Here is a 22,877-nt window from a genome sequence, read left to right as displayed (position 1 = left end):
TCCCTCCCTCTCTCTCTCTCATCATGAGTGATACTCAGTGTGTCTCTGAATCCCTTCAAGGCTATTAAAGGCCGTTCGTCAGCGCGGCTGTAACGCGTCCCAGAGGACAGGATGCTGCAGGGACGCAAACTCACTCAGCATCCTGGTCCCCGCTCCCGCTGTCCCTGCCGTTTTTGTTGATAATCTCAGATTACAGCTATTCCGTGAGTGACATTGGTATTAGGACGGCGGTCCAGAGATGGTCTGGTTTTACTGCCTTGTGTACAATAAATAGACACAAAAAGAGCACTTAACGATGACGAGGGTTAAATGGAAAGGGGATGACACCTCTAATTATAAATCACAAAAACACACATTAGCTGCAGGACATTGTGGCGTGTAGTAGATCACGTCTCGTTTGCCGTAACAGCCCTTAAGTGCTGCTTCTGCATTAGTACAGTAAGTGTGTGACTGGTCTGTACTTTTAAAGTGCTTTGCTGGTCTTCCGGCCACTCAAAGCACTTTAACACTACATGTCAGGAGCTTCTAAGCAACCAGAGGAGTCGCTCTCTGGTAGTCTGGAGAGAGAATGCAGCTTTAACACACGAAGACTTCTATACAACCAGAGGACGCACCCCCTGGTGGTCAGGAGAGAGAATGCAGCTTTAACACATGAAGCATGGACTTCTATACAACCAGAGGAGTCACCCCCTGGTGGTCAGGAGAGTGAATGCAGCTTTAACACATGAAGCATGGACTTCTAAGCAACCGGATGAGTCGCCCCCTGGTGGTCAGGAGAGAGAATGCAGCTTTAACACATGAAGCACGGACTTCTATACAACCAGAGGAGTCACTACCTGGTGGTCAGGAGAGAGAATGCAGCTTTAACACATGAAGCACAGACTTCTATACAACCAGAGGAGTCACTACCTGGTGGTCAGGAGAGAGAATGCAGCTTTAAGACATGAAGCATAGACTTCTATACAACCAGAGGAGTCGCCCCTGGTGGTCAGGAGAGAGAACGCAGCTTTAACACAAGAAGCATAGACTTCTATACAACCAGCTCCTGGTGAAGAATCAGGAGCTCTTCCATTTTTGGTGCTGCTGGGGGTTTATCATGGTGCCACCTGGTCCAGACACTGATCCAAGTACTATACCCAATATGGAAGGGTATTTAGGATCTAATCTGTTAAAGCAGCATGAGCTTCTGCAGGTTTGTCCTCTGCAGGGGTCCAATTACAAAAACATGATCTTCTTCTGCGACACGAGGTTCATCACGTTGGGCTCCTAAAATAAAAAGCTAATCCACCCGTCGTCCTTTTATGATCTTTTATGCAGCTCTTTTGTTCCCCTGTTGGTTTTCTATTCCATTTGCTCTCTTTTTTCTTTTTATTTGTCTGGTTTTGTTGTATTTATTGCCTTCATGGTGTTCTTTCTTTTTGTTTACCAGTATTTAAGTTGTGTACGACTATGCTTTGCTTCTCTGTAGGGCACTTTGTCATCTTTCTGTGCAGCCTCCGTCTCTCCATCTGTGGCTATTTGTCGCCATCTACTGGTCACACAGGGAAGAAGGGACCGGGGAGGCCGGTTGGAAGGAAGATGACACCCAATTAATCAGTTGAGCACAAACTGGCAGCCCGGACGTTAAGAAACACGCTTCAGGTGAAGGAAGGACGAGGCTCTTCACCGGCCCGGTGGTTCGAGAGCAGAACTTGACTATCAGCCGTCCATTTTAAACTTTGAAGGGACTCAGAACAAAGCTTTTAAGTTCCTGTAGTGCAGAGATTTTCAACCAATGTGCCGTGACAGATCATCGGGTGTGCCGCGGGAAAATGTCCAATTTCACTTAAACCGGTCCAACGATATATTTAGTTGCCACAAAAAAAAAAAGTACATTGGTGAGCGTCTGCACCTGCTGAGTAATTACACTTCCATGCCAGTAGGTAGCGCAATAATGACCTATACCATATGCTGTGTTATGCTACAATGTGACATTGTTGGTGTGCCGAAATAAAAGACCCTCAAGCCAGGTGACGTATTTTTTTTTCCAGAACTTTATTCTTTAAATTATTTTATAAAATCTCATTTACGTTTCAATATATATATATTTATATATATTTTTTCACCAATTTAACAATTTTGGCTATTTTCCCTTCCCCTCCCCCATATATGCCCACATTTTGATCCATACCCCTTCATATTGTGCAATGATCCTCAGTGCCAAAGGTGGAGAGAGGGAGAACGGGGAAGAGAGAAGGGGGAGGGTACATGGAGGGGTGAGGCAGAAGAGGTTATGGGGGAGTTTTGGGAGGGGCGGGGCTTGTACAGTACAGAGCATGCCGAGTGGGGAAAGGGTCGAGGGTTCATAACTACACACTGTTCACGTCAGTAAGATAACCACACGGAGGTAAAAGGGGGCGGAGACTTCCACAATGAGATCAACCAATCGTGTTCAAATGGCTCGATGTATTCCGTGACATGAAATAATAAAGAAAGAAAATAGCTCTTTGACCCCTTTAGCCCGCCGATGAGCTCCGACGTTGTTCCACTAGGAGATCGTAAACGCGGCCCTGGAGGCCGATCAGCCCTTTTGGTCGTGACCCAACAACATGATGGACGCCACAGCGACCGGGTGTTGGTCTTCTCTCCTCCGATGAGGTGTTTGTTCTTCGTTCGGCAATACGACCGCGCGAGGAGTCGTCGTCGTCGTCGTCCTAGTAGATGCTGGTGGTGTGACTTCACGACTGAAACGCGTCTAAATGATTTTAAATGTTCAAAACGATTTAGAAAAAGAAAAAAAGGCTTCGTCGGATGAGATGAAAACTGAACGCGCGTCATCGCTCAAAAGACCCTGAAAGGCGTCGACGGGCTCCTTCTGTTCGTCGCGTCACGTGATAAAAAGACAAACTCCGTTTAAAAAAAAAAAAAAAAAAAGGGAATGAACAGAAGCAAACGATCATTACCAGGCAAAACATGGTTATCATCACTACAGGCACAGATCGTCTGCGTGTCGCTTCCTTAGCTTCCATAATGTATTTCATGTAAAAGAAGCGGAAACCAAACACAGGACGAGCATTTTCTGAGCGTTGAGGTCCGTCGAAAATATTCAAAGTCTTCTTTCTTAAATATTTCTTCAATGTAATGCGTTAAAAAAAAAATTAGCCCACAACGGCGTTTATTAACCGTTCCTCTTCCTCGTGAATCAAAGTTCGACCGCGAGCGTCCAGAGCGGCTCAGTTGGAGGAAACTGCTAAGCTTGTGCGCTAAAACCACCCCAAAACCCGAAAGAGTCGACGTCTCACAAGACGAAAACAGGCAAGCAGACACAACAACGTGTAATAATACTACTAATACTAATATAGTGCAAAAAAATACATGATCAAATCTAATATTTCCTTCGTCGGCGGCGATAAAATGATTCTTCCCCCGAGTAGCGTGTCGTCTTGTTACGGTTACGAATCCAAGATGGCGTCTTTGCACCCGGTTCAACTTCAATAATAACGAGCAGAAGATGAACAACATGATGATAGTGTGTGTGTGTGTAGAGGTGTGTGGTTGTAGCGGTGTTTTTTTCAGGCCAATTCATGAAGGTAAACTCCGCTAAAGTAGTCCAGAAATATGAGGAATAACGGGCCTCTCAAACCACACGCCACTGTATATCGCATACTTTTTCAAACCAAGGCTGCCGTCTCTTCAATGGACTCGTCTGTTTTTTGGTTTAGTCGAACACACACACACACACACACACACACACGACTTCCTTACTTGCCGAGTCAGAAGCTTCAGAGCACATCGCCAGATTTAAAGAGCGATTAAATCACGTGAGAGGAGGACAGCCTTGAAGGAAAGATAGTACTTTTCTTAAAAGAGTAATAAATACAAAGAAGGTCAATTAGTGCGTGGATGTTTCAGAAACAGGAAGTCTACATTTGAGTGAATATTTTGCAGCCAAATCAATTTTCAGGATATTTAACCGTTCTAACGCTTTTAATACTCGACTTCTTTCTTCGCAGGGTTTTGCACGAAGCCGATAAAGTAGTGCATAAAATTGAGATGTTACGGATAATAACAATCCCTCCTCTTCATAGTGGAGGTTTTATGGCGACGTGCCCGGTTACTCCTCCGGAGCGGTCTGTGTTCATACGCTCGTTGTCCTTTTTGGATTCCTCTCAGTTCATTTTGTTGTGTGTGTGTGTGTGTGTGTGTGTGTGTGTGTGTGTGTGTGTTCTGAAGGTTTTCAGAGAACGATGTGGCGGCGCCTGGAGTAGAGACGCCTCCGCGGGACGGAGCCGAGCTCGAGTCGGGAGCGAAGCGTCAGTCGTGGTCACGTTCCCGATCGTTTCAAACAGAAGCAGTTTGGAGCTTTTGCGTCGGGAGCTGCGTGTCATTAGTATTCACGGACTTTCACGTGTGTCCACTCGCCAAACAGCGCAGAGGATCTTCCCCCCCGCTGGACAAATGACCTCGATTAAATCCGCTAAGAGACGTTTTCCACCACCGGATGGGGGCTGGTTTGAAACCACGACGTCACACCGGGGCGAAACAAAGCTGGAGCTATTTGAGGTAGACAGAAAAAAAAAACAAAAAAAAAAAAACAGCCGTCGAGAGCGTAGCGCTTTCGTGCCGAGCCCGGAGCCGACCCGAAACCGCCGTCGGTGGATTTTGTGGCCCCGGCGTGAGACCGCCTGACCCGGTGAAGGTGCACGGCGGCTGAAGGAGTGTAATGAGGGGGAGATGGCAGGGGATGAGGAGGAGGAAGAAGAGGAGGAAGGGCCGACACAACTAAACGGGCTATTCACCAGACAGAAGTCGACGCCGGACGCCGTCCACGTGTCTCACAGTCAACAGCAGCATTTAAACCTCAGTCACGTAAACCAAGTAACAATTTGAGGGTTCATTTACAAGGCATAATCATTTTTAAATAGAATATATGGCATCTGACCATTGGCTCATTACGTCGTCACCCCGCAGACACAAGTGAACAACCACCCCCCCACCCGCACACACAAAAAACCCCAATGCCAGACCTCATGCCCATTTAACAGTCTCACATTGTTCTAGAGAATAGAGATTAAAAATATATACTATTGACTTATTGACTTCCAGTGTTTTCTCTTGTTTTTTTTTTCCCTAATATTGTTCAAGTTTAAAAAGACCTCCTGTGTCACAATGCAAGCGAGGAGGTCTTTTCTACACACACGCACTCACTCACACACACATATATACTGTATATATATATTATATATATAGAGGAATTTTTAGCTGAGGAGTTAGGCAAAGTTTTTGGACAGATTTCATTCAGAATGAGAAGGAAATAAAACTCCCTTTTTCTCCAGTTTCCCTTTTGACGAGGACAAAAATTCAGAAGGGGGGGGAGGGGCTACAACATCACATGACTACTCAAGAGCAGGTAGCAAGGTAAACGGAAGAAGAAAGATTTTTAAAAAGGCCTGAACTTGTACAAGGCAGAGAGAGAGAGAGAGAGATGGGGCGGGCGATAATGGCTCTCTGTGGCGTTTGCGTTCCAGGCCGCCGTCGCTGGCGAGAGAAAAATGTACAAAGTTTGTGAGAGCGAAGCGGCCGTCGGATAAAAAGAGGGCTAAAAAGGTCGGGGGTTAGCGGATGAGCTGTTTTAAACGGCAACAAAGCTGAAGCAATACTGCGAGACTACGCAGGAGGGGTTAAAGGGAGGAGGAAGAGGAGGAGGAAGAAACTGAGTATTCCGCCGGGGCCTGATTCACCGGTACACCAGGTGGGATATGGTGCCGGATTTGAAGTTGAGCTGATGGTTGGGCACGAAGCTGTGCTGGGGGTTCTTCCGCGTGCAAATATCCTTGGCGTACAAGCCCATGCACGTGTCACACGACACCTTGGAGCAGTTCACGCAGGTGTGCGACGCCCCCGGCTTGTTGCAAAAGCCGCAGCGCGACCCGCCGATGCTCAGCCGATCGATGACGCCGCCGCCGCCGCCGACCCCCTTCGGCGTCGTCAGAGCCACCGACTTGCTGGCGAACAGCTTGGTGGACATGAGCGGCTTCTCCGCCATCTGCGGGTGCGGGTGGGAGTGCGAGTGGGTCAGCGTGAGCGGGTGCAGGTGCGAGTGGGTGCTGGAGTAGACGGAGAGCTTCTCCTTGACGGGGATGTAGCCGTCGAGGGGCCGCGGCGATTTGGGGTGGTAGTCCTGCGGGCCGCAGCAGGGCGAGGGCTCCACGTCGTGGCACGCCGGGCAGAGGGTCACGTCGCACCGCTGGCAGGACGCCGCCGGGGAGCAGCCCAGCCCGCAGCCCTGGCACTTGGCGTGGCTGCTGTGGGCCTTGAGCAGCCAGGCGTCGCGCGCGTCCCGGGGCTCCCTGGACGGCGGGCGCGAGGGCGTCTGCCGGCCCGTGGCGACGCCCCGCTCCGTGTACAGGTCGATCTCGTCCAGGGAGGACAGGTGGTAGGACGTGTAGGCGTCCGCCGGGGGAGGGGACTGGATGGGGAAGAAGTCGGCGACGGGGCTGTAGGAAGGCGGCGCGGCCACGGAGAAGAGCGACGCCGAGGTGCAGGGCCGGAGGATCTCGTCCTTCATGTCCTCCTCCGCGTCCACGAACAGCGGCTCCTTCCTCAGGCTCAGCGAGGCCTTCAGGACCGGCTTGCTCATCGCCGCGTGCCAGTGGCCCGCCCCGTCCGTGACGTCCACGGACTTGGACGGCCGGCTGCCGCGCCTCAGGTGGTGGCCGTGCGGCCTCTCGATGTCCAGCGGCCGCACCGACAGCCGGGCCATGTCCGCCCCGAGGCTGTCGCGCCGCCGGAGCGCCTCGGCGCAGCCGGCCGCGTCGTCCCGGCAGCCCCGGCGCAGCTCCAGGGCCTCCATCTCCGAGGCCGAGCCGCGGGCCAGAGCCACCACCTCCCCGAGGAGGCGGCACTCCGCCTGGGCCAGGAAGAGCTCGAATGCCAGCTGCCGGAGGTGGGCGGCGCCGCCCGGGTGCTCCTGCAGGTGGAACTGGGAGTCATGGTCCGAGGCGTAGCCGATGGTGCGCATCAGGGTTCGGAGTTCGCCGTCGGAAATGGCCGACTGCAGGTGGTACACGTACGGGCCGGTGAAGGTCTGTAAGACAGAAATGGGTTCATGAACGTTACCGGCAGCCAATTAGAAACAGCTGAACGCAAGAAAGCTTTGATAGCATATTCAAGTAATCCAAAGTATATGTTTTGTTTAACCAAAAGTACAAATGTAAACGTCTAACAGCTTTAAAACATGACCTCACATACAGATCAAACAGAAAGTGAGGATGCAGAAATGAAGGTTTCAAAGGTTTCATATAAATACTGTACGGGGTTTTAATTGGACAATAAACACCCCGACGAACTGCATACTTAACTTATTTGTACATTAAATATATTGCAGGATGGATATTTTGTTGTCAATGAGTCAGATGCTAACGTTGCTGTTCCTTTATAGGTTTAACACGGTAGAGGATCAACTTTAGACATAATTGAACAAAAGCAGCCTCTGTATTAAGATCGCTGCTTTCATAACGGCCAGCGGCGCCGATTCTACAGCGGGGGAGGGGGCTCGTCAGCGAAGATATGAAGAGAAAAGATCTTATTTACACATAAAAGATAGAAATGTGACCCTTTGAAGTGATACTTCACAGTGGGATAACCTGCATCTCTTGTTCTGCCACTCAAATCTAAAAAGATGCAGTCCAAACCGCTCCAAATTACTACATTCAAAATGATATTGCAATCCCTTTGCCGGTTAATGTATTCATTTGTTTTCAGCTTTAAAGTGAGAACACTGACAAACCCTCACCTTGATGCATCTGAACTCCTTCTTCCAGGGGAAGAGCAGGAGGTTGGTGCATATGGTTTCCAGCGTGTGGAAGGCTCTCTCCAGGCTCTTGATGTTGCCGCCCCTCTGACAGCGGAGGGAGTTCTCCACCACCTCGTAGTAACGCACCATCCGGAAGCGCTGCCCCGGATCCGGCTGGTAGGCCCCCAGCAGGGCCGTGGCCGTGGAGAGCAGGGCCTCGCTGTCCTTGTGCCGCCCCCTGTGGCCCTCCGGCGCGCTTCTGGTCCCCGCGTAGTCCCCTCCACCCTCCAGACGCCTCTCCAGCAGCGTCACGTACCGTCGAAACAGGTCCTCTTTTAACTTGGCATCCATTATCGGCAGCGGACTTTGTCAGTCGGCCGTTCTACTTTTCTGAGAGCGCCTCGCCCCGTTTCGCATTCTCTGCACCAGGGTGCCACATTCAAGCGCCATTTTGGGTCACCATGATTCACTGCGAACGCTTTTTGGCACACGCTGAGAACGCTAAAAACGTCCTGGGGAGAAGGCGGGAAGAGGGTCGAGGTTTTTCCCGCACCCGATCAGCGGCACATCCTTAAAAACAAAAGAGATGCGGTCGTTGCGGCGCTTTCAGTTGCCGTAGCGAGGCTGCAGCCTGTAGGGACGCCTTCTCACGGGCATCTCTGGTTTTGGCTCACAGCCCGACTCGCTCCGGGGGACAAGCGGGGGGCCCTCCGGTGTCGAGCTTTTGCTTCGCGCTCCCGTCAACGCAAACGGCGCGTTTATTCCACTTCTCCTCTGCTTTTTTTCTTCTGCTTTTTTTCCTCAGCGGGTGCAGGGCTCAAGGTCACTCATCGTGGAGCCACAGTCATGATCGTGGGATTCTTCTGAGCCGTCTCTGAGCTGTGAAGACACAAGAGAGCTTCGTGGAAATAGAAAGCTCCAATTTCGGACGCACACACACACACAGTTGTACGGACTCAGTGTTAAATCAGTTTGAAAGTAGTCTGTTCGCGCATGGCTCAAACACGATGTGTGTGTGTGTGTGTGTGTAGGCATCAATATTTTCAAAGTATGTGCTCTGATGGATGCACCTTGTGGGAATAATGCACAAACACGCACACACATACACATCTGTCGTATAGCTAATAGATTGGACTGATAAGATCACTATGTCGATGTATGCAACGGGAGAAAAAGACTGGAGGAATTACGGGGTACATTGGGATCAGGGCTCACTGTTGACAGACAAGTATTACACTTCTCGCGCCAGTGAACGTGCAAAAAAGAGTCTGCGGCACAACGTCCATGCAGACCCAGGTAGCATGCACCGCGCGCAGTTAGCGCAAATTAAGAGCGCAATATGAGGCACGCGAAAGAACATGTAACTTACACATGCATGTATACGTATTGGTATAGCTTGAACCACCGCAGCTGAGTGGTTCTGCTCCTGGCCGGTTATATCACACGCACGTACGCACACACACACACTCCGAGTATCAGCTAAGCAGTGAACGCCCATTTCAGCGCAGCTGGCTAGCTCAACGTTTGCTTTAAGCTAGCAGGGCGGTCCATCGCTAGTTATGTATCTTCAGCTATCTTTAAGTCCATTATTCAAAACATACACCGCCGTTGTGACGTGACTCTCGTGTCATTTCGCCCATTGTTATGATACCACGCCGTTTTATCGAGCCGCCACGAGCACGTCTTACCTTTATAACAAGTGCTAGCCGCGGCTAGCTACGCCTCCTCCTCAGCTGTTGGAAATTCCCATCGTCCCAACGCGCATGCGCCCCGGTTCTGACAGTCCGTCAGCAGCGGGAGGGCCCACGTGCTGTTTGAGCCGGAGGGGGAGGAGCTGCAGAGCCCAACTACGTTCCCGAATATACAGTATAGCTCCGGAAAATACATTAAACAAAATAAAATTATATTTACTTTTCAACATTATGAAATGTATTTATGCTCCAAGACCATATTCAATACACTGAAATTGTTTATTATAAATCAATTAATCATTTTAAGCAATACTGTCTCTTGAAATGGGATATATTTGCGGCTTTCCTGTGAATATATTTTAGTTTTTTAATTGTCACACGAAACAAGATATGTTTAGATGTACCACTTTGTAATTGACAAATAGTAATACAAAAAATAAAAATAAAGAAAAAAATTATTACTTTTAACAGTCGTTCATTTTGAAGTGTGTATACGTGTAGCGGTTATTAACGGTCTTCCACGCTGTTTTAAACAATAAATAAATATTGTCCGTTGAGCGATAACTCCGCCCACAAAAAAAAAAAACAGGCCCTTGGTGACGTCGTGACGGGGAGGGTGAGAAAGAGGGAAGAGGCGGGGACTGTCTCGGCGAAGAAAAAGAAATGGCGACGCTCGGAGGGTTCAGTGCAGCACAGCACAAGAAGAACGTCTCCGACGGGACCGGCGACATGTCGGAATTCGTCTGCCCGGTTTGTCTGGAAATCTTCGACAGTCCCGTGACGACGCAGTGCAGCCACACGTGAGTAAATGTTCATTTTTATGTCCACCGTCCGGCTCCCCCCACCCCCCCACACCTCCGTCCTCTTCCCGAATCCACCTCTTAACCACCAAATAACACAGGAGGGGGGAAGGAGAAGAAAGGCTCGTTTTCTTTTGTAAACGTGTCGCACGCCGGAGTCGCTTAAAAACATCGGCCGCGCGCGTATCTGCTTTTTGTGTTGTTTTGACCCCCCTCTCGTATTTATATTCTGCTCTCTTGGATATTTAGTTAAAAGAAAAACAGTGTCTGATCGCTAAATCAGTTTCAGTTTTGTTTACATCAAAGAGGCGGCCTCACCTGGGAGTTGTAGTTCAGAAGGCCGTCGCTTCGACGCATCATTCTGCTTTGAAGGACTACAAGTCCCGGCGCGCTCTCGATGAGGGAGGGGAGGAGGGGGGGGGCTTTCCGTCGGATTTACAGGAAGCTCAAGCTTTTACAGGATGACAGCACCTGTTTCTGTGCTTTTTAATACTTGTAAACGGACCTTCTTTCCCTTCAGGCGCCACGTTATATATCAAATTATACTGGTTTTAACACTTTTTATTTGTTTGTAAAATGATTATTTCCAGCTCTGGAAAAAAAGTTTAGTAAAATTCATTTTTATTCATGTGTTCATGACCTTAATTTACGCTGAGTTTGAAAAAGAAAGTGGCTCAAAATATAAGCAAGCATACATACAGGCATCTATATAAATGTTTATTGTTTTAATCAAACTATTGTGTCTCATTCATTTGTGTCATATAAGGAATTATGTATGCTTTGAATCGTCATTGTTAGTTTGAATACTACATTTTATCACTTTTTACTGTTCACACACACATTTCACATACACATTGTGTATGAACCCTGTCTCTGCAATACAGTTTCTTGTTTTAGTCGTTACATTTAGTTTGTCTTCTCCCCGTCTCTTGCCAGGTTCTGCCACAGTTGTTTGCAGGAGTGTTTGCGTCCACAGAAGCCCGTCTGCGCAGTGTGCCGGGCCGGGCTGGGCCACTGGACCAAAGCTGCGGAGCTGGAGCTCAAGATCCAGTCGTCTGTGGCCGCTTGCAAGGGATGCGGCGCGCAGGTACGCAACGCCGCGTCCGAAACCGGCCTAGCGTGCGAAACGAGGCGGGTTAGACGCTACGCTCGAGACGGTTGCAGTGATTTCTAAATTGGCGAGCATATACCAATTCTATCTCACCCTCTACTTGCTGTTCAGGTTCGTCTTTCTCAGATGAGAGGCCACACAGCTGCCTGCTCAAAATTCCAGGAATACATTGAGGAGGGAGTGAGGACCACCGCCCAGAGCCAGCCCGCCATCATCAGGTGAGGATTGTACCCACGCCGTCACGGAGAGGCAAAGCGTCGCATAAGTGTCACACATGTGTGAAAGAAAACATTGTTTTAGACGACCGAATGAATTTGAAGAATACTTAGCAATCCAGTCTGATGCAAACCGGTTCTGTGAGCTTTAGAGTCATTTCTGCATGACGCTGTTGATTGTGTTTGACTGGCCGGCCGGGTCAGTGCATCGTGGTCGTGGTCAAAACCTTTTTAAGGGTGGTTTCCTGTGAGTTTTGTTTATATTCACGCTTCCTAAAGATGTGTTTATTCTCTATGAGCTACATTATTCTCCGTAAATGTCAGAGAACGTACAAACAAACTTATCGGTGAGGAATGGAGATAACGAGTGTAACTCAGCGACGTGAACGCACTGCACTGTAGGTGATCCCCGATAAACTCCTGTAAACTCCTATTCTGAAACCACTTTATTACCTTTTATGCACACCCTTTAAACAAACAAGTCAGGGTTTAAAAGCTTTATAAAGAAACGAAGGTCGAATATCCTGTAAACTGTTTGATTTGGCTGCAAAATATTTATTCAAATGTATTTTTTTTTAACTTCATGTTTCTAAAGCATCTAAAAACTATCTGTCCTTTGAATAATCCTGAGACAAGTAAACATTGTTTGTTGACTCTCAAAAAGTTCTGATTATAAACAGACGTCTTTTCCTTTTGGATTATTGCAGGAAGTAATCTTTATGATGCATAAACATTTAGTTCATCAAGATGATCTTCACTATAAACACCAGTTTTATGTCATTTTGAAGTGAAAGTAAGAAGCTAACGTTACAGCCAATAGAGGAGCTCCATCGGGGTCACATGACTCGACCTTCACTAAACTGAAGGTCGAGAGTGCTGGTGAGGACGCTGAGTCAGCACATTCAGACTCTTTTCTTTCCTTTTTAAAGACACAGAAGCTTCATATCCTCATATTTTATATTGTATAACTAAATATAAACATATTTTAGTTCACGTGAAACACAGACCTTATTTTATTTTGGCATCAAACTGAAATCACGTTTAGAAATTCACAGACTTCGAGACGAGGGGATCAAAATTGTGGGGGGAGGTTTTAATTGTGTTGAATCGTTGAAAGCCCAGCTTTTAAAACCACGGCCCGCTGGTTGCCTCAACCTAACTTTTGTTTAGTTGCGTCAACTTAACCATATGGTTCTGCTGCCTAAACCTAACGTTGGTTTTGTTGCCTCAACATCTCAGGTTTAGGACGGTTTTCCTATTTTGTTGCCGAACTCTAACTTTTGTTTACTTGCCTCAACCCAACTATGTGGCGTTGTTGCCTCGACCCAACTAACTAACCCAAATCCACCATTTTGTTTTCAACGGAGAACAAAACGCTCTCCTTCCACGGTCGTCGCTTCTGACTCTTCCGTACAAGAAGTGGAATTGCTTTATTTTTTTATATTGTGTCTTTTTTTTGTGGCTTTTTTCTTCATGATTACAAAGAAGAAGCGTCATGTGTCCTGCAGATGTAACGGAGTGAGGAGTTAACACTTTTCCTCCGTCTCTGTCTCCTTCCCTTCAGTCCAGTACCGAACCGCTTCACCTTCACCTGCCCGTACTGCAACTGCCAGAACCTGGATCAGGACGGCCTGGTCGAACACTGCACTTCCCAGCATGCTCGTGACGCACGACAAGTGGTAGGAATACAAAAGAAAAACACACACACAAAGGTACCACACACCTTCCTCTTCCTCCCTCCGGCTGAACGAAGCGTCCTTCTTTTAAGAAGATCCGGCTTGAGAGCCGGAGTTTTGTATCTTTGTTGAAGCGACGATCGAAGCTCACGGAGAGAAATAAAACTCCCACGTTGTGTGTTTTTTTTGTGGCATTTCTTACTTTTCTTTTACGTGAGCGTCTCTTTTTTTGTTTAACCTTTTTGCAACGCGTCCACCGTGTTCTCGATGAGAAGAGGGTTCATTTCATCCTGAATGCAAAGTATTCTCACTGTGTTTACTGTGTCTTCCACGACCAACACAAAGCGCGTGTGTGTGTGTGTGTGTGTGTGTGTGTGTGTGTGTGTGTGTGTGTGTGTGTGTGTGTGTGTGTGTGTGTGTGTGTGTGTGTGTGTGTGTGTGTGTGTGTGTGTGTGTGTGTGTGTGTGTGTGTGTGTGTGTCAGCTACACAAACATTAATTGCCGTTCAAGAGTTTTACTTTGAAGCAGAGAACCTCGTCACTGTGACCTCCCGTCTGTCCCGTTCTCCTGAACGCAACGTTTCTTCAACTTTGACAAAAACTACAAAGGTCATCGTTTAGTTGGACTTCTTATAAATTTACGATACACGTTTGGCTGCAACTTCCAATTACGCAAATTCAACCATATCTGAGGAGGAAAACGTGACGTCATCATAGTTTTAAGTCTCATTCTGATGCAAAGATCAGCAGGAATGCAGCGGCATGAAAGCAGAGCGCCGTTTGTTTGTTGGAAGTGCATACAGTGTGTGTGTGTGTGTCCGGGAGCTTGACACATCCTGCTGATGAACACTGTTGTGCTTCCTGCAGACGCGCAGCTTGTTGTAGGGCTGTGCGATACACCGTCTGACCCGTCATACTGGTGCACGGCTCCATCATCAGTCAGGACATTTAACTGTCCAAAACTGAGTGTGCAGCAAAGCTTCTTACCTGTCAGGGTTCTTAAGTTTAGTCATGGTGCAAAATTACACAGCCGAACTGCATGCTGGGAAATGCAAATGTACCGGGCGGCAAACAGCTGTTTGTGTGTCCCAGAATGCATTTTGGCACAATTAAACGGGGAACAGTGGCGGAGGAGAAATCAAAACTGAAAGTTGACAGTCTGTGAATTCTACTGTTGTTGAGTCACAAAATGTAATTTTAAGATGTTTTCTGGCGAGAAGTTAGTTGTTTAAGTTTCAAATCTGTGGTCGGTTTGTCAAGAATCAGGGAAAGGTTAAAATTTATTACTTAAGATTTTAATTTAACTTTTGAGCCGCAGGCCGTTTACTCAATACAAGACAGTAATGTGTACTCTTCCTGTTGTTTGTGTGCGAGCTCTAACCAGCATGCAATTCGACTTTGTAACACTAATAGTTGTACATTTATACAATTACAAACGGTTTGTGTCACAAAGTGTTGTGTTGTGGTGTTTAACCCTGTTAAAGAGCGTTAGTTGCGGGTTATAAATTGTTGTCATAAAGTTAAATACATAACTAGAGTTTGAACCATGACTGGAGTTCGAACCCTGACACATAAGTATTTCAGCATTAACCTGTTAATTGTTAACAATGTGACCTTCACTTATTACAGCCTAACATGGCTACTTGAATACACAGTTGTGTAAGTTGGCTGACAGCGAAAAAATACCGTGATATGCCGTGAAACCGTCAGAATATTACAAAATACCGTGATGTGAATTTTGGGCCACACCGCCCAGCCCGAGCTTGTTGCTCCTCGTTGACGGGGCGTCGCTGTCTGGTTTCATAAATCGCCTCCGGTCCCGGTTATTGGCGCCGAGGGGCTTCTCACAAGTCTAATCCTTTTATCTGAGGCGCTTAGGAGGCACTGCGACGAAGATGATGATGAAGAAGTTGAGTTTAATATAGCAGTGAGCCTCGCTCGCTAAACTAAACAGAGAGAGATGGAGTTCCTCACAGCAGCTCCTCGGCTGCTTGTCGCCTGCAGGCCTCTGAAGCGTGTTACGTTAACACATGGCATGACATGAAGCGTGTTACGTTAACACATGACATGACATGACATGAAGCGTGTTACGTTAACACATGACATGACATGAAGCGTGTTACGTTAACACATGACATGTGATGACATGAAGCGTGTTACGTTAACACATGACATGACATGAAGCGTGTTACGTTAACACATGACATGTGATGACATGAAGCGTGTTACATTAACACATGAAATGACATGAAGCGTGTTACGTTAACACATGAAATGACATGAAGCGGATGTTACATTAACACATGAAATGACATGAAGCGTGTTACATTAACACATGAAATGACATGAAGCGTGTTACATTAACACATGAAATGACATGAAGCGTGTTACATTAACACATGTAATGACATGAAGCGTGTTACATTAACACATGAAATGACATGAAGCGGATGTTACATTAACACATGAAATGACATGAAGCGTGTGTTGTGACGTCTCTGGACTTGAAGGAAGTGACCGTCCTGATGGAATGATCCGTTGCTCCACATCGTTAGGGATGAAAGTAAAAGGAGAGGAGGAGAGGAGAGGAGAAAAGGTGAGAAGAGTAGAGGAGTTGGGAGGAGTGTAGAGGTAGTAGGAAAGGAGGAGGTGGGTAAGAGGAGAGGTGGAGATAGGAGAGGAGGGAAGGAGGTAGGAAGGGAGAGAAGAGGAGGGAAGGAGGTAAGAAGGGAGAGAAGAGGTAGGAAAGGAGGTAGGAGGAGAGCAGGAAGTAGGAGGGTGAGGAGAGGATCGGTGGAGCTGTAGGAAGGAGAGTAGGTGGCTGGGGAAGAGGGAGCAGAGGAGGTAGGAACGGGTGTATGAGGTAAGAGAGCAGGAGGTAAGGGAGGAGGGAGTAGAGTAGAGGGTGTGAAGGCCGGATTGGAATCCGTCGTTTCTCTCGTTCACGTTCTCTTCCTCTTCCTCCAGGTTTGTCCCATCTGTGCCTCGATGCCCTGGGGAGACCCGAGCTACAGGAGCGCTGACTTTTTCCAGCACCTGAAGATCAGACACACCTTCTCCTACGACACCTTTGTTGTAAGTTCTCACACACACACACATGGATGGATGGATGGATGGATGGATGCATGGCATGTATGTTTCCCGTGTGGCGCGTTGAGGACCAGCTCTCTCATGGTCTGTGTCGTCCTCTGCAGGATTACTCCACAGACGAGCACACGATGATCCAGGAGGCTCTACAGCGCTCCCTCCTGGACAACTGACAACGCCGCGAGCAACAATCCAACCGAAGGAGATCCGACGAAGAGAGAGGGGGGGAGAGAAAAGGGGGGAGAGAGCCGGCGACGTGAAGCCTCTTTTGAAGACGCGCTGTAACACCATCCATCCATCCATCCAAGAGGGTGGTGGTGCAGTACTGCGATGGGTAACCAGCTTCACGGGGAGAGAGTGGGGGGGGGGCTGTCATTGTCGTTACGGATCTATAGGTTTATTATTCCGAAAATAAATCCTGCAATATGGTTTTGAAAAGAAGAAAAAACCTGTAAAAAAAAAAAAAAAAAAAAGCATATTGTACTGTCTGATTTAGGAGTGATACTGTGTTTCTGAGCTCTTATCGCCCCCTTCTCCCCTAAACGACTTGATAGTTGGTCTAATATCTACTAAATCATGTTCCCTCCAGCTGTTTGTTCACGACGCGCCGTCATAGAGCCAAAAAACTTCCAAAGTTGTGATTTTAAACCGCTCCCCTCTGCCCCCGCTCACCTCGTCAATACTTGATGTAATAAGAGGGTTCGACCACTAGGTGGCTAAACTGTTGCCCGGCAGACGGCGGTCTTCACTCGTCGAAGGCGTTCGAGTAACGATAATATATAATAACTCCAGAGTGACTCTGCATGTTTCCCTCTGCACAACGTGGAGAGGGTGTTTTTTATTTTTCTGGGTGAAAGAGAAAGTGTGTGTGTCTGTGTGTGTGTGTGTTCATTCTGTTTCTTCAGAGATCTACTGGAAAGAATAAATAAATCCGAGGGTTCAAACACAAGCCAGGACCGCTGGCTGTTTTTGCTTTATTAATAATAATATGGTAAATGTTTCCTCCCTTCCGTCTCTGTGCCTGCTGGTAGATCTTGTCTCTGACTTCCAAAACTCTCATAGGGCTAAAATAGTTCAGTTGGGTTGAAAACCAAACGATGCAAAAGTAGGAGAGCATCAGTGTGTCGTCGTCCCGTCAGTTCTGTGGTTATTTTTTTAATTTGGGGTTATTTATGGTGAGATATTTAGCTGCACGTGTCTGTCCAGCGGGGGGCAGCAGAGCGCCACCGCTGTGAAGACACACGTTAATGTTCTTGTTCTTGTGCTTCACTCTCACACATCTCAAGGAAATGTCACCGGTGTTTCTTTTTTTTTTTTTAATTTAAGGTTTTAGTGCGTGTGTGTTGGGGATACACAATTGTTTTGAGTAACCATAACTGTAATGACGTCACTTTTTTAAGATTTCTTTTAATGTAATTTAGTGTTTGTTTTTTTTTATTTTACTTGGATGCTTAAAAAAAATGACACAATTTATTCTGCCGGTGTTTTCCGTTCTGAAAAGCAGAAAATAATATGAACATTTATACTTTGTGTGACAGCATGTGAAGAAACAACAATCAGTTCCACAGCGTGATTATTTTTTTTCTTTTTGATTTTTTTTTGCTGGATGTTTTATTTAGTTTCTTCGTGGATGATCTTCTGTCACGCCCGTGTTGTTTCTCCATGACTTTGTAAATCGTCACACATGAGACGCAGACGTCGCCCCGAGGCTGTGTGTGTCTGTTTTGTGTGTCTGCAACAGGTGAATAAAGCGTAACGCCCCGACCCAGTAGCTCCGGAGCACAACCTCAATGCCTTCTCTCTCGTAGTCTTTGGTTCGTCACTTACTCTTTCTTTTCCCACCTCTTCCTCTTCCTCTTCCTCTCTGGTGAAATGTAATCACTTTGTTTGTGTTTCATGCATAAAGACCTCCGTTCTCTCTCGTTCTCTCTCGTTCTCCCTCGTTCTCTCTCTTACTGTTAGCGGGTTTAAATCCTGATAAATTAAAGCTCTTTAATTATTTAAACCCTGAACACCAGAAATCAGGAGCAGTGATTTATAATGTGAGAGAGAAATAACACTCACTGCTCTGATGTGTGTGTGTGAGAGGAGAAGAAGAGTGTGTGTGTGTGTGTGAGAGAGAGAGAGAGTGAGGGAGGGAGAGAGAGAAATAACACTGTGCTCTGATGTGTGTGTGTGTGTGTGAGGAGAAGAAGAGTGTGTGTGTGTGAGAGAGCGAGGAGAAGAAGAGTGTGTGTGTGAGAGAGCGAGGAGAAGAAGAGTGTGTGTGTGAGAGAGCGAGGAGAAGAAGTGAGTGTGAGTGAGGAGGAGAAGAAGAAGAGTGTGTGTGTGAGAGAGGAGAAGAAGAGTGTGTGTGTGTGAGTGTGTGAGAGAGCGAGGAGAAGAGTGTGAGTGTGTGAGAGAGCGAGGAGAAGAGTGAGTGTGTGAGAGAGCGAGGAGAAGAGTGTGAGTGTGTGTGTGAGAGAGCGAGGAGAAGAAGAAGAGTGTGAGAGAGAGAGCGAGGAGAAGAAGTGTGTGTGTGTGAGAGAGGAGAAGAAGAAGAGTGTGTGTGAGAGAGCGAGGAGAAGAGTGTGAGAGAGAGAGCGAGGAGAAGAAGTGTGTGTGTGTGTGAGAGGAGAAGAAGTGTGTGTGTGTGTGTGTGTGTGAGTGTGAGTGAGGAGGAGGAGAAGAAGAAGAGTGTGTGTGTGTGAGAGAGGAGAAGAAGAGTGTGTGTGTGTGAGAGAGCGAGCGAGGAGAAGAGTGCGTGTGTGTGTGTGTGAGAGAGCGAGGAGAAGAAGAAGTGTGTGTGTGTGAGAGAGAAGTAAAAGAAGTGTGTGTGTGTGTGTGTGTGTGTGTGTGTGGAGAGAGAGAGAGAGTGTGTGTCGTGGCAGTGTGTGTTATTTGCGTGTCCTCGTGTCTGCGTTGAGCTTCCTGATGAAACTCGTCGTCCGCGGGGAGAGAAGCCTCATCTCTTTCCTGTGTGTGTGTGTGTGTGTGTGTGTGTGTGTGTGTGTGTGTGTGTGTGTGTGTGTGTGTGTGTGTGTGTGTGTGTGTGTGTGTGTGTGTGTGTGTGTGTGTGTGTGTGTGTGTGTGTGTGTGTGTGATCTCCAGCTAAATGCTATCACAGCGCCTCACCTCACGCAGCGGCTCGCCCACCAAACTTCTTGATGTAGCCCCCCCCCTCACCCCCCCCCCCCCTCTTTTCTCCCCCGCCTCCCCCATCAGGTTTTGCTCCTGGCAGACGGAGCAGAGATGTTCGCTGTGAGAGAACTAACGAGATGCTGCAGCGCTTCTGGGCAGGAAGGAAGTGGAGCCGTAAAAACATGGCAGGGAGAAGTCTTTCTTGTCTGTTTGGTGGCGGAGATAGAAGAAAAGAGGTGGAGGAGGGGGGGGGGGGGGAATAGGAAGAAAGGGAGGATTGTGGGGGGAGACAAAGGGAAGAGAAGTGAACACATTGAATAAAAATTTCATAAAGTTCAGCGTGTGGTTTTCTTTGATGCGAGCAGTAGTTGCTGTCTGCAGGCCCTGTGGAGGAGCAATTAATGCTACATGTAGCCCGCGGCGCGGGGATGTGCCGCGCGATCTTTTTTAGGTGTGTTTTTTTTTTTTTATTTTAGAAGTGTGTCGCACCATCACTCCGCCCGAGACGCTCTCTCCCAAGCGTTTTAATTCTTTGTGTGAGTTTCTTCTCATTTGTGAACCTTTCTGTCCACTTTTACAGTCTTCAGCGAGCCGAAGAGGTTTTCTAAAAAGAAAAGTAGACGCGTCTCAACGCCGGTCAGAAGTCACAACGAGGTGTGTTGGTTTTGTTCAGGTTGTCTTGTGTCCAAAGGAACAACACCAGGGAAAGAAAACGGGCAACAAAGCCAACAGTGAGGTTGAGGCAACAAAGCCAACAGTGAGGTTGAGGCAACAAAGCCAACAGTGAGGTTGAGGCAACAAAATCACATAGTTTAGTTGAGGCAACGAAACAAAAGTTAGGTTGAGGCAACGAAACAAAAGTTAGGTTGAGGCAACAACATCAATAGTTAGGTTGAGGCAACAACATCAACAGTGAGGTTGAGGCAACAACATCAACAGTGAGGTTGAGGCAACAACATCAACAGTGAGGTTGAGGCAACAACATCAACAGTGAGGTTGAGGCAACAACATCAACATTTAGGTTGAGGTAACAAAACCAACCTGAGATTTAGGCAACAAAATCACATAGTTTAGTTGAGGCAACGAAATAAAAGTTAGGTTGAGGCAACAACATCAACAGTTAGGTTGAGGCAACAACATCAACATTTAGGTTGAGGCAACAACATCAACAGTTAGGTTGAGGCAACAACATCAACATTTAGGTTGAGGCAACAACATCAACATTTAGGTTGAGGCAACAACATCAACATTTAGGTTGAGGCAACAACATCAACATTTAGGTTGAGGCAACATAACTGTGTAGTTGGGTTGAGGCAACAAAACCAACCTGAGATTTAGGCAACAAAATCACATAGTTTAGTTGAGGCAAATAAACAAAAGTTAGGTTGAGGCAACGACGCTGCATTGTTGGGTTAAAGTAAGTAAACAAAAGTTAGATTTAGGCAACAAAATTGGAAAACTGTTCTAAACCTGATATGTTGAGGCAACATAACCAACGTTAGGTTTAGGCAACAGAACCAAATAATTAAGTTGAGGCAACAACACCGACAGTCAGGCGGAGGCGACAAAACTGCATAGTTGTGTTGAGGCAAGTAAACAAAATGCAGGTTCAGGCAACAAAACAGGGAAACCTTCCTGAACCTGATTTGTTGAGGCAACAAAACCTACAAAATCTAATTTAGTTGAGGCAACTAAACAAAAGTTAGGTTGAGGCAACAATGGCGGCGGTTGGCGCAGTGAGGTTGAGGCAACTGAACAAAAGTTAGATTAAAGTGAAAATATAGGTTGTTTGATGAATTTAAAAAAATAAAAATCTGATTTTTTTATTTTTTCTTCTCCAAATATGACCAAATGTGAGCCCTCGCCTGACTTTTTTTCTGTACTAAATCCTCTCTAACTTTGTTCTGCTTCAAAGTATCAATGTAAAACAATGCAAAAATGATGTTAACACTTTGAGGTAGGATTTGGGAGAATTTAAAAGCTCACGAACGTGTCATTTCAAGGTAAAAATCATGCTAAAAGTGCTTTTTTTCTAGGCGGACCTGAAAACTTTCCATTACACACTGTGTGTCATCTTCATTTACTCTTAACCAGTAACACTGATATTTACACATCTGAGCAAAACTTAACATTATACTTGTTCATTAACTCCATTATTATTAAAACAGCTCTATTGGTCACAGAGACACAGACATTTTAGCTTGTATGTCATTTTCAAGCAGAAACCTAAAAAGAGGCTCTGGGTTAAAAAGGTAAAGGCAACAAAATAGGAAAACTGCCATAAACCACAAAGTTAAGTTGAGGCAACTAAACCAAAGTTAGGTTGAGGCAACTAAACAAAACGTTGGTCTTCTGGTTTGGCTGCAGATCATAAAGCAGGTCAGCAGCTCTGACTGGTAGTTGTTCCTCCACATCCGCTCACACTCTGCAGTACGCGACCCGCTTCATCCGACCCACAATGCTCCTGTGCGAGCGGAAACACAAGCCGGAGGGTCAAAGGTCAGCAATGTTATGAGGAAGTCGTGCGTCCCGAGAGTGCGTACTTTGTTAAGGCAGCTGTTGCCGTAAAAACAGGCTTGTTACGCAGAGGAATGGAAGGATTTCCTCCTGCGTTAAGGCTCCTCAGCCCGAACGCTGGGTCGGGCGGCAGGAAGCGGCTCACAGGGTCGCGCCCGCCATCGCCAGAATGAAAAGAGTGAAAGTCTCAGGATGAAAAGTGGAGCGATACACGGAAGAGATAGGAACTCCTCAAAATGCCTGGAAAGTTCTCTCTCTCTCTCTCTCGCTCGCTCGCTCGCTCGCTCGCTCTCCTTCCCCTCATGGTTTTTGCTGAGCCAGGTGTCTGTGGCGAGGTGAAGAGGAGCGCTGGGACTCGGTTCACCGTTGAAGATTCCCTCAGTCAGGAGAAACAGGAAGCGAGAGGGAATCCTGCCGCCCGGCGCCGAGCCGGCCCGCGCCGGGTCGGCCCGCCGCCTCGCCGCTGTTTGAACAGAAAGCGCCGCCGGGCTTCCCCGACATCAATACTGGTTCTACACCGACTCCTCTTCCGCTTTTAAACTCTTTAACAACCCCCCCTCACTTCCCCTACCTCACACACACACACACACACACACACACACACACACACACACACACACACACACACACACACACACACACACACACACACACTGGTGTAGCCTCAGAGCAACCAGACTTAACTTTGATTTAATAATGCCTGCAACCAGCTTGGCCCCTTATCAGCTAAGTGAAACTTGCACATCTCGTGTGTGTGTGTGTGTGTGTGTGTGTGTGTGTGTGTGTGTGTGTGTGTGTGTGTGTGTGTGTGTGTGTGTGTGTTGCATCTATTTCCGTGCCCTCTAAAAGCTGCCAACGTTACGCCAAAGGGGATCAGATGTCCCGTT

The 22,877-nt window shown here is 47.2% G+C and overlaps 2 protein-coding genes across 2 annotated transcripts; one reads left to right on the top strand and one right to left on the bottom strand.

Annotated features, from left to right (window-relative positions):
• Window positions 1-2,066: 2,066 nt before the first annotated feature.
• spata2 (spermatogenesis associated 2) lies at window positions 2,067-9,523 on the bottom strand. The gene is made up of 3 exons (XM_068598380.1): window positions 9,463-9,523; window positions 7,775-8,653; window positions 2,067-7,066 (listed from the first exon to the last, which is right to left on the bottom strand). Exons 2-3 carry the CDS (start codon window positions 8,123-8,125, stop codon window positions 5,717-5,719), a joined length of 1,701 nt encoding a protein of 566 aa, XP_068454481.1. The 5' UTR covers window positions 8,126-8,653; window positions 9,463-9,523; the 3' UTR covers window positions 2,067-5,716.
• Window positions 9,524-10,061: 538 nt separating this feature from the next.
• rnf114 (ring finger protein 114) lies at window positions 10,062-18,144 on the top strand. Its single transcript, XM_068598463.1, has 6 exons — window positions 10,062-10,265; window positions 11,202-11,352; window positions 11,488-11,594; window positions 13,156-13,270; window positions 16,234-16,341; window positions 16,461-18,144. The coding sequence occupies exons 1-6, from the start codon at window positions 10,129-10,131 to the stop codon at window positions 16,524-16,526; spliced, it is 684 nt and encodes a 227-aa protein (XP_068454564.1). The 5' UTR covers window positions 10,062-10,128; the 3' UTR covers window positions 16,527-18,144.
• The last annotated feature ends 4,733 nt before the right edge of the window (window positions 18,145-22,877 follow it).

The sequence above is a fragment of the Clinocottus analis genome, unplaced genomic scaffold, assembly GCF_023055335.1.
Source record: "Clinocottus analis isolate CAN_PGR_092001 unplaced genomic scaffold, fCliAna1.0.p SCAF_4, whole genome shotgun sequence".
Taxonomy (NCBI): domain Eukaryota; kingdom Metazoa; phylum Chordata; class Actinopteri; order Perciformes; family Cottidae; genus Clinocottus; species Clinocottus analis.
The sequence above is the reverse complement of the archived record's forward strand: the minus strand, read 5'-3'. Positions and strand labels throughout refer to the sequence as shown.